The 15,402-nt window shown below is 45.7% G+C and overlaps 5 protein-coding genes across 9 annotated transcripts; 3 read left to right on the top strand and 2 right to left on the bottom strand.

Moving 5' to 3' along the window:
- The first annotated feature begins 114 nt into the window (after nt 1–114).
- Nucleotides 115–1,537, top strand: Vamp7 (Vesicle-associated membrane protein 7). Of its 2 annotated transcripts, none has more exons than NM_136680.4 (5): nt 115–316; nt 450–770; nt 849–1,077; nt 1,142–1,209; nt 1,268–1,537. In NM_136680.4, the coding sequence occupies exons 2-5, from the start codon at nt 567–569 to the stop codon at nt 1,421–1,423; spliced, it is 657 nt and encodes a 218-aa protein (NP_610524.1). In that variant the 5' UTR covers nt 115–316; nt 450–566; the 3' UTR covers nt 1,424–1,537. The 2 variants fall into 2 exon arrangements, with proteins under 2 accessions (NP_610524.1, NP_001286255.1); NM_001299326.1 differs by having other exon boundaries at nt 392–770.
- Marc (Mitochondrial amidoxime reducing component) lies at nt 1,454–2,841 on the bottom strand. Its single transcript, NM_136679.5, has 4 exons — nt 2,783–2,841; nt 2,102–2,724; nt 1,747–2,033; nt 1,454–1,673 (listed from the first exon to the last, which is right to left on the bottom strand). The coding sequence occupies exons 1-4, from the start codon at nt 2,787–2,789 to the stop codon at nt 1,568–1,570; spliced, it is 1,023 nt and encodes a 340-aa protein (NP_610523.2). The 5' UTR covers nt 2,790–2,841; the 3' UTR covers nt 1,454–1,567.
- A 275-nt stretch (nt 2,842–3,116) lies between these two features.
- Nucleotides 3,117–4,183, top strand: Lsm11. The gene has a single exon (NM_136678.3). The coding sequence runs from the start codon at nt 3,204–3,206 to the stop codon at nt 3,972–3,974; it is 771 nt and encodes a 256-aa protein (NP_610522.1). The 5' UTR covers nt 3,117–3,203; the 3' UTR covers nt 3,975–4,183.
- CG1663 (uncharacterized protein) lies at nt 4,136–5,632 on the bottom strand. The gene is made up of 2 exons (NM_136677.3): nt 5,186–5,632; nt 4,136–5,127 (listed from the first exon to the last, which is right to left on the bottom strand). Exons 1-2 carry the CDS (start codon nt 5,426–5,428, stop codon nt 4,207–4,209), a joined length of 1,164 nt encoding a protein of 387 aa, NP_610521.1. The 5' UTR covers nt 5,429–5,632; the 3' UTR covers nt 4,136–4,206.
- Nucleotides 5,633–5,974: 342 nt separating this feature from the next.
- hebe lies at nt 5,975–14,513 on the top strand. 4 transcript variants are annotated; one of them, NM_165700.3, is made up of 2 exons: nt 5,975–6,174; nt 12,758–14,513. In NM_165700.3, exon 2 carries the CDS (start codon nt 12,820–12,822, stop codon nt 14,188–14,190), a length of 1,371 nt encoding a protein of 456 aa, NP_724829.1. In that variant the 5' UTR covers nt 5,975–6,174; nt 12,758–12,819; the 3' UTR covers nt 14,191–14,513. The 4 variants fall into 4 exon arrangements, with proteins under 4 accessions (NP_724829.1, NP_001097248.1, NP_724828.1 ...); NM_001103778.2 differs by lacking the exon at nt 5,975–6,174 and adding an exon at nt 9,045–9,108; NM_165699.2 differs by lacking the exon at nt 5,975–6,174 and adding an exon at nt 9,045–9,138.
- Nucleotides 14,514–15,402: the final 889 nt, after the last annotated feature.

Genomic DNA, 15,402 nt, shown 5'->3' with positions numbered 1-15,402 from the left:
ATCATAAGACCGTATAACATAATTTGTAAAACACGTTATGCAGTGTGACCGTGCGATAAAGCCAGACTTATCGGCTCCATTAAATATCGATGCGTCGATGTACCGTCCTTCCACCTCTAATTTTATAACTGCATCGAAGCGTCAGCAATTGTTGTTATTTGTAATGCAAAAATCGAGCTAATTCCACGGTATTGTGATGTTTTTATTGTGTTCGGCAAAAGCAATTGAAAATCGATAATAACTTAAGCCGCTTACCACAAAATGTAAATCTGCAGTTGCGCTATCAACTCGAGGCGGATCTAATTGGATAAACAAAGCAAGTACTTTGATATAACAATTTGCATATTACACATATATACGTATGTTACTCATAAACAGAGTTATTGTTCAGATTGATAGGCTCGCAATTGGATAGTAGTAGTTTCTAAATCGATATGTACATTTCTCAGAATCCGAGAGCACGTCATCATTGACGGATCGTCGGCTCATTCCCCGATAAGCAAAACAAAGCAGTAGCCTGAGGAGCTGAACAACCGCGCCCTTAGCAAAGGAGAATCTGTGGCACCATGCCGATACTATATAGTGTGATATCGCGGGGCACCACAGTGCTGGCGAAGTTTGCGGAGTGCGTCGGCAACTTTGCCGAAGTGACGGAGCACATAATCGGACGGATCGGGGTGCATAACCACAAGATGACCTACACACACGGAGACTACCTGATCCACTACACCTGCGAGAACAAACTGGTCTACATGTGCATCACCGACAACGTGGGTGAACGAACCACTGGCCCAATTAGCCACCTCAGTTGCTTATTGCCCAATCGATAACGTATCGTTTCTTTGTAGGAGTTCGAACGGTCGCGGGCCTTCCTCTTCTTGGCGGATATCAAGCAGAAGTTTATCCAGACTTACGGCCTACAGGTGGCCACCGCCATCGCCTACTCCATGAACACCGAGTTCTCCAAGATCCTGGCCCAGCAGATGGTCTATTTCAGTCAGTCCCGGGAGGTGGACACCATTTCGCGAGTACATGGTCAGATTGACGAGCTTAAAGACATTATGGTTAAGAATATTGGTATGAAGGAAGGAAAATCCGTATGTTCTTTTTGTTTACTATTCCCTTTTCATCCCATTTGCAGACAGCTTGCGGGATCGCGGCGAGAAACTAGAGCTGCTCGTCAACAAGACCGAAAACTTGAGCAATAATGTAAGGTGATGCCAAGCAGAGACTTTTAAATGTGTTTTTCATTTGATCTCTCTTACAGTCCGTTGCATTCCGTAAGGCCTCCCGAAATTTGGCTCGTCAAATGTTTTGGAAGAACATCCGCGTCTACGTGGTGGTGGGTCTGGTGATAACCTTCATCGTTTACGTGATTGTGAGCATGGCCTGTGGTGGCCTCGCTTGGCAGTCCTGTGTTTAGGACAAGCTTTAAAGTTGTTTATATTGTTATAGGCTCATAACACATGTATATTTGCATATAAAACTCTACAGTACTCTCATCTATGTTCTATGTAATAAACTTCAATGTATACCGGATAAAGTGTTAGAAGAGATAATGGAATATTCACTTGTCCTCCACATACACGACGTCGTTGGCCTTCACCTTTCCCGGCAGCCGAAGTCCCATATGAACGCCCAGAGCCGGCGAACTGTAGTTGAACAAGCGATAGCTGTGGATTCCAGATATGAGGGTCGGGTTTTGTAAGTCGTACTTCTCAGATATTTCCATGGGTAGTGACTCACCTTCTGAGCGTTTTGAGAGGCTCTCCTTCGGAACTCCTCTCTGCGGTCTTCGCATTAATGTTGGTAAAAATACAGCGAGTGCATGGCGCCACCGTACGGAAAACAGCATCTTCGCCTATACGCACCCACTGCCAATTGTCCTCGGCATAGGGCTCATCAACATCCATTTTCAGTTCGAAGTTACCTCGGAACTGCAGTGCATCCACCGGATTCTTTAACCGAGTATTAAGATCGGCGACCGACGAAAGGTTCATCAGCATAAAGCTGGTGGCATCGTTAAAAGTGCCCTATGGAAAGAATTCAAATCAAGGGTGATCTGGGTCCTAACACTTCGAATTGCGCATCAGGAACATACCGAGTCCTCCTGTCTAATGAATGGCATGGACTTTAGGCGGGGATTGGTGCATCTCACTGGTTTCGGATAGGGATAGTGAACTAGCTTGAGGCCGCTCTCCTTCTTCAGGATGGCCTGGGAGAACCACGTGTTGATCCGATCTCCGCAGGGCATCACGTCTATGGAAACGCCCCAAACGGAAGTTTTCACATCCTTGCCAGGACCGTCCAGCTTCTCGAAGTCCAGCTCCAGGTCTGGCATGTCCTGGGCGCTGAACACAAGCTTGCTGGGCGACACCTTCTTCGACTTGATCTGGGTCATAAGCGGATACACCCGAGCCGTGATCATTTCGTTCTTTTCATTGACCACCATCAAGGTGCGATCCCTTATTCCCTCAAAGGACATGCTCAGTACATCGCAGTCGTACTCCACTCCGGGCTTCGAGATGTCCATAGGGGCACAGGACTTGACCGGAAAAAAGTGTATCCTCTCCACGGTGCCCACGCGTCGCCACTTTTGGGGAACCACATCGCGGGTCAGATGGCGGTACAGTAGGAAGCTAGCCCCGCCCACCGCCACCAGGCCCACGCCCACGGCCGCCAGGGTCTTGGGACTGAGGTCAAAGGTCGAGTTATTTCCGCCGGCTGCAGGATAATCCACGTTACTTAAGGATCTCCCAGCTAATCCCGGTTTTTCACTCACTTGCCATCTCCTTTGCGCTGTAACACTTGTTGCTTTCTCTGAGTCAAAAGCTCCACTGATTAGGTTTATTGGACAAAAAGCTCTCCTTTGATGAAGATCTCTTACCAAGGCTGGACAACACATGCATCTATGTATATCAGCGGTCATTTTGACAGTAGCAACTGATGATAAGGAATGTAACCTGGTTCTTAGTGCTATTTTTCAGTGATAGGGTAGACTTAATACATTTATTTTTAAATTACCATCCCCGCTCCCTCCAGGTTAATCGATAACTGTTATCGGGCATGCAGCCGGCGAATTCGTGCTCCTTTGTTTACATAACAATTGCAAGAAGCCTGTTGCCTTTTAAGCGGAAAAAGAAAAAAATTTAAGGTTCTTTGTTCTATCAGACTTCTATCGGCAGACTTCGGGAATCAGTGTCATGGAATCGAGGGACCGGAAAACTTCGAATGAGGACGACTCGTCGGAAATCTCCGAATTGGATGTGGGCAGTGATAGGTTTAATCCTCTGCGAGCGTTATACGAACCCAATTTTAGGGTGACCGATGCTGTTCCAAAGGTCATCTACCAGAATCTGGCTGCCTTCGAGAGTGCACTTAAAAAATTCGGCATCTGGCAGCTGAACAAGCGCCAAAAGCCGGGATCCGCAGAAGGAGGAGATCAGGGGACATCGAAAAAGGCTTCCACTTCCGAGGCTGTAGATATTCTACCTCCTGAGCGACGTTTTGAGCCGCACCAGATGCCTACCACTAGTAGCAGAAAGAAGCATCATCGAAATATTTTCACCTACATGGAGGCAGCTGTCGGTCCATTGGAACTCCTAACGAAGTGTATATCCCCTGCTAGCCACAATGAATCCAACGAAAGGAGAAGAGTTCGGGTGGTGATTCGCAAACACGGATCGGTGGGCGGCAGTGTCGAGGGTGAACTGTTGGCCTTTGACAAGCAGTGGAACCTCCTACTGAGGAATGTTACCGAAACCTGGAAGCGACGAAAGTACAATTACGGAGAGCAAAACATATGCGACACACCTGTTGATTGCACAGGCCGCCTCAAGGAGTTGGGTATCACTCTTCCCAGGACTGTAGTCAAAAATCTAAACCGAAAAAACGTGGAGATTCGGCGAGAGCTCCCACAGATTTTAATACGCGGCGAGAATGTGGTTCTAGTTAGTTTAATACCAACAAAATAGTGTATAGCTTATTAAAAGTCACCTCAGATAAAAATCGCGTAGGGTTCTACTTAAAAAACTACAGCAGTCTCTATTAAAGTAGCTAAGAATATATGTAAATTATTGATATATATAATTAAGTTACGCTACAATGTATACAAATTAAGTTATATGATATATTTCCATTTAAGGTTTGAAATCGTTTTACTTTTAAAGAAATTTAAACTACTATTTTATATTTTTCGAAACGTACTTAACTAACGAATCTGTTCAATTCCTCTGGATCATCGTCCTCATATGATTCCATTTCTTCGCTTTGGAGGTGAACCAGTTTATGAAGCTTCAGCAACTCCAGCGTCTTGAATCTCCGCCAGCAAAAGTCGCAGGAGACCTGCCGCGCACTGTTACCGTCGTGAATTTTCCGGATGTGACTCTTCAAGGTGCTATTCTCTCGAAATTGCCGGCTGCAGTGCGGACAACATAGTTTCGGTTGGTCGTGAGTTCGCCGATGAACGGCCAGGGCGGAGCTGGTCTTCGAGCTGTGCCCGCACAGCTCGCAGATATAGTTCCTTTGCCCCGCGTGCATGGCCTGGTGCTGTTGGAAGTCCCACTTGGAAGGTGCATTGTAATCGCATCTGCTGCATTGCCACTCCGGCCGCTTAAAGTGGTACCGTGCCTGGTGTTGTTCTAGCTTGGAGGCGAGTGGAAAGCTCTGGTGGCACACATGACAAACATTCGGATTGGGTCCCCCATGGACGCGGAATTTGTGCAGCCGTAGCAGGCGCTCGTTAAGAAACCGTCGGTCGCACTCCTCGCAAATGGTCACTGATATGTGGTTCGTGGGCATGAATTTCAGCAAACTGTGGTAGTACTTTGGATAGCGACAGCGGAAGTCGGAGCTGCTCAACTGCATTACATACTGTCGCTCAAACCAGACTTGCAGGAAACGGGCACTGGCATTGACCACCTTTGGGTCCAACTGGAAGTGAAATCGATGGAACAGGGCCTCTGCCACTTTTTGGGAACTATCCATGCGATCTTTTTTATTGATCCCGTGCTCAGTTATCCAGAAGAATTTGTGTCTCCGCAGTTGCTGTATGAAGTACTGAATAACTCCGGGGCTGGTGCGCTGCAGGCTGTAGAAGGCTTTGTGGGGTTGGTTCGAGATGTAGTCCTGTGGAAATCAAAGAATCGAAGTCAAGCAAGTGTCATTAATAACCAAGGCTGCTTACATGGTGGCTATTGCTTGCGAGCTCATCATGGCCCTGCTCTTTCTCTGGTGAAAAGTTTGGTTCCACCTCCTCTTCCATAAATTCTACATTTTTGAAAGATTCCTGTACCTCCGCCAACTTGGATTCCTGAGCAATAGACGCCGCCAAGAGATTGGTCATCTCCACCTGAACCTCGTCCTGGATCTCATCCTCATCTGCATTAAATCCACTTTCGTTTCCATGCCTTTGAACCAGGTGCTTCATGAATTCCTTCCATTTGTCACCGCCAAAAGTGTCCACATTACAAAGGCAGCATTTGATTAAAATTGAGGAGTCACTTCTCATGTATACGCGTGCACTTTCTACATAATGCTTCTTATTTGAGTGTTTTGGTATCATGTCCTTAGAATCTGCATGCAATTTATTCCGAAAACTACACATTTTATGAACTAAGTATCGTTTTCAGGTACGATTTGTTTTCCGATAAGTATTCTCATTTACAAGCGCAAGTGTTGGAAAATTCGACTTGGGCCATAGACTTATCGATAGGTAGTTGCACGTCTTATTCGAATTCAAATGGCAGACGACACTCGGCCAAAAAGCAATTTTTGTTTTCGCTTTGTTTTGCTCTTCTTTTGTGTGTGAACTCAAAGGACGGGCTTTGTTGCCTTACGCACAAAAAGTGCATATTGTTGGCCTGACAAAGCGGTAAAAACTTGCGCTTTCATTCATTAAAACTGGGACTGTTGCTGCTTGGAGCGTCGCTGCTGCTTTCGGAACTGCTGTTGGCGCAGTCGCGATCCCGAGCTCAGTCGAAAACACGTTACGCGCCTGTGCAGAGCGTTTTTGCTCTATCCAAACGTTTCCGATCCCATCCGATCCAATCCGATACGATACGATCCGATCCGATCCCATACGATACAAAGCCAGCGGATTCGAAAGTTTTACACCGCGTGCAGCAGAAGCAGCAACAACAGCAGCAGCAAAAAAAGCAACAGCAATAACAATTCGTATGTTTCGTTTGTGTGTTGAAGATTTAATTTTTTATGCAAAGCAAACGACGACAGACTTTTCGGCTGGTCAACAATTTCTATTTTAATTGGCAGTAGCGCCCAGCAATTTACCATAAGCGAATGGAAAGCTGACAAAAGTCACCGACTCCGGTTTATTGTGCATAATCAAGCCAATCAATGTGTTTTCTTTCGTCCACATTATTTGCCATTTTTGCCATTTGCGATTAGCCACTCGCAGATCACGCAGTGGCCAGAATTTGGGTTCTTTGCTCGGAGCGCCAGCGACCCAATTTGTTAACTATCGCCATTATGGCTTAATTGCTAGAAATGAATAAGTTTTTAACGAACTGCGTGCGCCGCTTTTGTGCGTGTCGCTGTTTCCTTTTTCGCGCAGTGTACGCAAATTGGCAAGCGCCGTTAATTAGAAATTTTCTTTGTCAAGGTTGCGAATCCCCCATCGGATTCCCACTTGGACTGCGACTCCGGCTCAAGTGCACGTTCGTTTGTGTTGGCTGTCAATTAGCGTGTTATTCAACCGCGCTCGCAAATAGATCATTAAAGTAAAGCACTCGACGGGCTAATTGTAATTGTAACGATGTGCAAACACCGCCTGCGCAGCTGGCAGTGGAGATATGGCGACTTCTATGGAGTTCTGTTCTGCAGCTCTGCATTCTGATCTCCCAGTAAATTAGCACATCGATTAATTGGCCAAAAACTGGATTCCTTTGCTAGATGGTAAAAACAGGTCGACACAGAAGGAGCTATCAAAATATACATATCAGTTCGAATTAAACTACATTAATTTTACTCGACATTCTAATTATTCCATGTTCTAAAACATTACGATCTCTTAATGATAAAGTCGGATAAATTGGATAACGTGCACTTGTAATACTGAAGTATTTTATTCGTTTATTTGCTTACTTAATATTCTAGTTACATAAACGCGATTCTCCAACTGTTAGAACCACTAAGTGGCGCATTTTAAAGACGCGAACATGATTTGAGCCTCTGAGATTTTTGTGGATAACTTCCAAATCGATGACCTATATCTGCTGGATTTTTTCTCTGTGCCGAGTTACCAGTTTTCCAGGCTTCTGATGACCGGGCAGCATGTATATGGGGCATTCATTCCGTTTTGGGGCCAGGCCACTCCCCGCGCGCACAGGTTAAACAGCTTTTCCCCCTCCACTCGCTTCGGTTCGGTGTGGTTTGGTTCGGCTCGGATTCGAATCCACTCGGCCACATCCCGCTGCCACTCCCCCGAGATTTTCACGGCCACCGGGGGGAAATGGGTCGGTCGCCTTCGTGCGGAAGCCCTCGCATTAGGGCATCCACATCCACACCCACACCCACATCCACAGAATCGTAATCGTGTAAATGGCAAATACACTTTGCTCCCTCTATCGGCGAAATAATCAAATAGCACCAGGTCATAAAGTTTCGGCGTCGGACGTAGTTATCACGCCGATATGGCTTCGTGTGTTGATATCATTCGGGGAACTCTAGTGATTATGTTTATGCGACCTCTAATATAGGAAGCCCCGAATATGTTCAAAATCAAAGATCGGGTTTCAATTGCAGTAAATACACTTGTGTGATTGTTTTATTTTAAAAATACTCTCTGTATCATGAGGGAAATACCCAATAGAAGCTTTACTGTATTGAAAATCCCCTACCTAATGACTTTTATCTTTACTGACGTACTTGAGAATAGTCTTTGGAAAACCACGGAAAGTCAACTTGAGATAAGTGCTTTCAAATTTATAAATTTACGTCATTTATTCCTATTTTTTAAATCATTAACATTTACTATCTAGTTTATGAGGACAATTGTCAAAAATTGCTCGTGACAATTACAATTGTAAAAATAGCATACTTTAAGAATCCGACAAGACTTGATAAATAGGTTTAACCAATTAAATCAATTTTATACAATATTGATGTTAGTTTTGATGACAGTGAACTTTATATTCTTTTTTGAAAGCAACTTGAAAATAGTAAGTTTCTCTTTATAACAGAGTATGAAGTAACCAATTGGATGCTATATTTTAAGATATGATAATATATAATATCAGCTTAAATACTCAAATAATAATAATAATAATTAATTCCTATACCTTTCGTTAATATTCAGTTCGAAAGCCAGTTGAAAATCGCTTGTTATTGGGGACGAATAATAACTTTTCTATAAATAAGCCGTAATAGCCGCTGTCGTAAAGTAATCTTCTACTTATTGAACAACCGAGTAAATAAGGTAAATAGGTCTGGCTAAAGCAATTGTCCCGCAAAGCTGACCCATTGGGCTGAGCAAATAAACAAAACAGTGAGTCAACTCCAAGTTGTTGCCGTTTGCCGAGCAAATAAACAGATAACCGGGCTCTTACCGCATTCACGATCAGAGCAGATCATGCGCTCGCAGCACGTGTAAACTACGTAAATATTCACGGGCGCAATTAATGCCACTTCGGTGGATTGGATTTTCTTCCATTTCGCACGTCGGAAGTGTCCACTTTTGGGGCGCCCAAATACTCCAGTTAGTCCAGTTCAGATGGTGCATAATCGGCCAGCAATTAAGTAATGTACACACATCACCTTCGTTTTCCGGATGGTGCTATTCCGTGGGGGCATGTTATGGCGCGCACCTTTCACGTAGGGCGCCTGCAGGGCAATTCGCTCTGGGCCACGGCTATTAAGCTCTCCAGGTAAATATCTGGCACTCGGAATTCATATTTATTTTGCCAGCCATATAACTAACTATATGCTATATGTGTGCCAGCTACATGCGCACGAGCAGAGCGATAACCGCCGACGAGCGACGACGATGTTGCGACTACTCCAGGCGTTCGAAGTTGCTCGTTCAGGTTTCAGTATTCAGTTACGTTTTGGCGTTTTACGGTAACGCAGCGGACAGTTAGCCTCCAATTATAGGTGCGTCCATATCTCCCGACATTCCAGCTTGTGAGTGTGTGCCAAAATAATAGAGCGTAATGCCATCATATTTGCGAGTAAAACCGAGAAACCTGCAAACGTGTAAATATCGTCTGAGCGCCTTATGATCGCTCATACGCCGCGTTGGCCCCCTACAAAAAAAAAAAAAAAAAACAAAGCCGCTTACGCCCGACGTTCGTGACTTTGACATTTGTGGCCGCTGGCCGCTAAATTGGCCATCTATAACGAATTGTCGCGCATCTGAAACACGTTCTACAATATGTACACACACATTTTATATATACGGGCCCTCCTAATCGAGGGAACTCATTCCCCGACGTGCCCCTGCTTTCACGGCATAACCATCGCCTCCTCATAACCATAAATCCCATAAAATGTGTATGAAAATATTTACAACTAATTATGCGGCCAGGCGGCAAAACACTCTCCGCCGCAGATCCATTGAGGTGCCTTGAACTCGGGCTCCGACTTATGGTTTTATTTTTTTTTTTTTTCGTTCATGGCAGCCGATTTCACTTTCTTTTCGCGCTCTCTAGGGCCGCTAATCACAATGGGATTGGATAATACTCCAAGTGGCCAGCTCCCAAGTACCCAAGTTCCCAGTTGCCCAGTCGCCATTGCAGCCTTATCGCCTCGGATTATGCTGGCCCGCTTATCAGCCCTATTTTGGCAATGTCTTTGATAAGATTGCCGCGCCGCCTTGGCTTCCTTTCGACTGATTTGTATGTGCCCGCTGCGCCGTAGCTCTTGGCCAAGTCAGTCCGCAGCATAAGAGATGTTCCCAAGAGATGTAAACAGATTGCAATTGTACTAGTTTCCAGTTCACACAGTGCTGACCGAGTTTGTCTGCAACCACAATTCGCTCCACAGGGCCCTATGTTCGAAGGTAGATCCGAAAAAGGTTCAGGTGGGGGGGCTGGGAATCTGATTTGATCCGCCGAGTGATAGACGCACCCAACTCACGCAGCTCCAAATCGAATTTCTAAGGCAAACGCTCTGTTATGGCCCCGGGTTTTATCTCAGCGACTCAATTCACACCCTGAATGCGAGAAGATTCAAAGAATTCGGTTGAAATGGCAAATAGGAAAGTGGCCATTCCCTCGCATTGTCGGGAATTTGTTAATATCTTGCTCAGCGAACGATTTTGCTCCCAGATGAACAAAAGATATTTTATGGTATTCAAACACTTTCGAAAAGGAAAACATTTCTTTATAGCTGAGTTTCATGGTAATCGCGGCTTCGTTATTCATCAACAGCAAAAATTATAAAATGCTGAAATAACTCATAAGTAATATCATTCTTATCCAAGAGTTTCGTTCAAGTGCTTCAAGAATGTTGTTAGTTATTTGTCATAAAAATGATTAATAGGCTTGATAAGGTTATAAAATTTATTCCAAACTGATGTTATAAAAAACTGAAAGTGTGCCAATAAAATACGTTTAATATAATAAACTTTCCGATAAACTTTCAGACAAAGCAAAATGATTTTTTCCCCTCTTTGCTAGGAATAAATAATTCATTTTAATTTGAAGTGAAGTTTTTTGCTAAATACATCTTAGATAGCCTTGCAATGAATTTATTTGTTTTAAGATGTATTTGAGTAATGATGGTTCTTAATCTTTCTGATTTTGAATATGCAATTTAAAAAGCATTATCATCTCATTTCTTTTTCTAAAGAGCCCAAAGCAATTTGCACACTTATTTTGTTGGCAATACAAATACTATACTATGTGATATTATATATGAATATTAACCAGCAAATTAGCCCAGCCCTGGGTACTCCACTAGTTTCCAAAGGTGTTTCACTCTCGTTCACCTTATGCAAATTGGTAACGAAAATAGCCGGCAGTGCACTTCATGCCGCCGTACACAACAGCTATTTCAAGGCCAATTGGTCGATTGCCGGGTAGCCGCCAAGTGGGAAAATAATACTAACACAAATAGCAAATACAGAGGGCTAAAGCAAAATATTGCTCTTGGGAATTATGTGGCAGCGATCTTTGGCCAGAGTTTCATCCCAGTTGTGCGCAATTAGCACTCGCACGCAGTCAGAAACGAATAAAAAAGACTCATTTGCCAGTAAGCCAGGCGGCAGAGTTGAAACACTCGAAAATCCGAGACTCGGATACAAATTCGTTTTCGTTTCGCTTTTATCAGTGCCAGACATTGTTTTACTGTTTGTCATGGGGTCCAATAACAGGTTGGGGGAAAAAATTGTAATAAACTCTTTGGTGGGCCAGTTTGCCCAGACAGTTACTGTGTCAATTATACAATTTTGGGCCAAGCTATGTGAGCCGCCCTCTGACTCAGTAGGAGTATCTGCAGATAATCTTGAAAGATTACGGCCTGATTATAGCCCTATAAATATTTCAAGAAACGACGGGTTTATGGGATATTCCTGCTTACTCAGCACATTACAATCGAAATGAATAGTAAGGGTTACTTATCCATATAAAGCTAACTACACTTTGCTAATTAAACTGCCAAGTCTAACCGAGTAGCATAAATTGAACTAGATATTCATTGTGACTCGACCGCCCCTGAGCCCCTGAGTAATCAAAAGGCGAAAATCAAAGGCGAAACGGAGAGCTGACCTTTCCCGGGGCAATCGAATGCGTCTGGAATTTACGAGTGGCATGCAGGTCCATAAAGTGCAGCTCTTAATTCAATTAGCCCGTCGAAGAGCGACGGAAAATGCAAATGGAAATGGGTTGGCAATGAAAGTGGTCTATGTATTCCTATCAGTTGCGATCGCACTGTGTACGTGCTTTGGTCAACTGATGGGTTTTGGCATGGACACCAGTGTCACATGGGCTTGATCGATCTGATCCGGCGGACAATTAGGTTTGCAGGCGAGCGCCAGTCCATTTTACTTGGACAAACCCCGGGTATTTGAGTGTGCCATCGATCTAATTGATATTTAAGCAAGTTTAGCTCTATCAGCAATCAGCCGGTATTTGTTTTGGGGGCCTTACAATAGACCCATAGACACTGGCTGACCCTGGAATGCTCACTGCCAGTGCCACTGCCAATGACTGGTATTGCGTAATTACGCATACGCCGTGTGAAACGATTGCAAACTGTTTGCTTGCGAAAGTGAGTTGGCAGAACGAAGCGCTTCGCTTTATTATTAACTAGATTGGCAAGCGATTGGGATGGTAGAAATGAAAAGTATTTACAACAGTATAAAGGTTTTTTTTTCCCAGTTTATTGATAAGTTTCTGAGGAAAGCCTGAAGTGAATTACAAAGTGTTCGCCGGATGCACTATCACATTTTAAATAATTGTCCTGATCCATGAATCATCTCTTTTCTTTCAGTGGAACCTAATCAATCATTCACAAAAAATGCTTATAGTGCACATATAGTTCAAGTTTTTAGCAGTAAATCGTTAAGGGTCTGCGATAAGATATTATTCCGCTACTAACCTCAAGTCAGTTTCAGCTAATCAAACAAAATTGCTGCAATTAGCCGGAGGTCCATTCGCTTTTCGTTTTTACTCGAAGCCCTCTTCTCTTTCACCTCGAATGATTATGCCTGTGAATTTGCATGATTGAATGCGAATGATTTAATTTCTGCTCTCCCAAATGTTTTATTAATTGGCTTTGTCTTCTTCTCTTTCACCGTTAGAGCGAACGACGGAAACGGAAAGTAAAAGCCCCGATCACGACCAGATTCAAAGGCAGACAGACATGGCCGAGACAATCAACAACAAGCCGAGCATACAGATCCGCAGCGGACTGCCCTCGCCTCTGCCGGACAAGAGTCCCTCGCCGGCCACCAAGCTGCTGATCAGCCACGGCAAGCCCAACTTCACCATCGCCAAGTCGCCGAAGATCGACGAGAACGGAAACGGAAACCCACTGTCCGCCCAGCCCAGCGCCAACAACAACTACAACGCCTACAAGAGCGCCAACAGCAGCGTGGCCAACAGCCAGAAGTTCATAGTGGGCACCAAGTTCAATGGGGTCTTCAAGCCATCGAATGCCGCGGCCACTTGGGCAACCAATGGAAGCACCAATGGCAATGGCACCGCGGAGTCGGAGAACGAGGTGGCCAAGGTCGTGCTGCGACGACCCAAGGTGGCGGACTCACCCCCACCCGCCGAGGGCGAGGACGAGAACGTGCCGGAGTTCATCAGGCGCCAGCGACTCATCCAGGAGCGTCTGGCCAAGGAGAACGTGCTGGACTTTGAGAGCCGGCGCAGCGGCTACTTCACGCACGTTATGATCTCGCCGGACTCGCCCAATCGCACCTCGTTCGTGGAGACCATGGCCAGTCCGGCCATTGTGCCCGCCCTCGAGATTCCCGCTCCCGTGGCCGAGAAGGTGGAGGAGGAGGAGAAGGTGGAGGTACAGCCTCAGGTGGCCGCTGTAACCACCTCTGCCCTGATCACTAAACCCGAACCAGAGGACCCTGTAAGCAATGGACACAGTGAGGAGCCAAAGAACTCTGACGTAGGACCCGAAGAAGTGGCCAAGGCCATTGAGCAAGTTAACCAGGCAGTGGCAGGAGAGGATGAGGCGGAGGTGGAAGCCACCCCTGAGCCAGTTCCAGAACCTACTCCAGAGCCAGTGGCAGCCGAACGAAAGGCGGAGGCCGTGGTAGAGGAGCCCACTCAAGCTCCCGCAGCCGTGGAAGCCAAGGTGGAGGTGGTGGAGCCAGCTGCTCCCGTGCAAAATGGCCAGAAGGAGGAGGAGAAGGCTGTTCCTGCCACCAATGGCCTTAAGGAAGAGGAGGCTGCTCCTGCCACCAATGGTCATAAGGAGGAGGCGGATGCCATTACCATTTCGCACACCAACGGACAGAGTAGCGATGGACCCAGCATACCCACTCCGGATCCCAGTGGCGCCCTGGGAGTGAACTACGAACCCAAGACCGTGGTCAGCTTCTCGCAGGAATTGGGCAGCGGGGAGAACAAGTATCCGGATACCGTGAAGGTGGTCAGCGAGGTGCCCGCCGAATCGAATGGCGAGCTCAAGGAGCTGACCAAGCTGAAGTTCGACATCCAGAGCGATGATCAGAACGAGGTCCAGGTGACGCCCGTACTGCGGGCGGAATAGAAGATCGGCGGATCAAGATGAGAAGTAGTGCAATTTGTTTGTTAAACAAGAAACCATCAACTATATTGTGTTGTATTTTGTGTTAGCTGCTAAGTTGATTACGAGAAATGTTGCCAAATTTAATTTTATGCTTCGCGCATCAGTCAGTATCGAGAATGGAGTCGGAGTCGGAGTTGGAGCTGGAGCTGGAGAGCCTAATCCCCCATAGAGCCACCCATGGAGGCCCGGTCCCCAAAGCGTCATTTCGGGACTAGCTAGACCAAACTACGTGTATTGCAATAGACACCATTTGCTTTATTTAAATAAATTATTAATTAATATTGAAACCGCGCGTCTTTCGGCTGGAATATTCCTCTCGCGGTCACTGGATGGTCTTCGATAAGGGTGCTCCACCACAAGTGTGTGTATTTACTGTCACGTAGAGTACCTTAACTTGTTCCACAAAGATAACACTATATTTGTTTGCCCCAGGCGAACGAATTGTCCCATGGGGGAATGTTGTCTTAGAACTCGAAGTGTCTTAAATGGCGCATTGAGTTGCGTATCGCTATATGGAAATCTAGATCTCTAGATCTCCAGGGCTTTGCCCGCCGAAGTCAGCCTTTGATTCATGGGGAATTACTATGTTCTTTGCTGGAATCTAAGATATGTTTACAATTAGTCAGAGTAATGCTCCCATAAGTCGGCACAGATAGCACCCCCGAAAATGCTAAGACCACGAGCTCAGTCAGTGAGTTTCTAGACGTGGTGAATGAAAACCGAAAGTGTTTGCCGATGTCTAGCATTGAACCCCGTGCGGTGACCTTCGCATCGATATGCTCCAGTCGCAATCAGTTGTTCTCCGTGATTAATTGTTTTGATTCCGCTGGTTTGCCCGTGTGCCATAGTCGGTGATTGATTGGGAGACACGAATAATAATAAAATAATAAACGAGTGGAGTCGGATGAAGTGGAGTGGAGAGGTGTGGATTGGGAACGGAGTGGTGAATCATGCAGAGGACGCGACACCTGTTCCGGCGATCGAGGGTGGGTCAGGTGGTTCAGGTAGCTCAGGTGGTTCACCACTAAGGTAACCATGTCAACTTCGACCCGCCTGTTTTTTCCGGGGGTTGCAGTGCTGACCAACATCTGGCCTGCTCCTGACCCTCGTGGCTAGCACATGCGTTTAATCGATATGAAAGTGGTGGCGGTTTTTCACGTTGGCCAAAACAAA

Source organism: Drosophila melanogaster, chromosome 2R (genome assembly GCF_000001215.4).
Source record: "Drosophila melanogaster chromosome 2R".
NCBI lineage: Eukaryota > Metazoa > Arthropoda > Insecta > Diptera > Drosophilidae > Drosophila > Drosophila melanogaster.
This window is presented reverse-complemented; position numbering and strand designations above follow the sequence as displayed.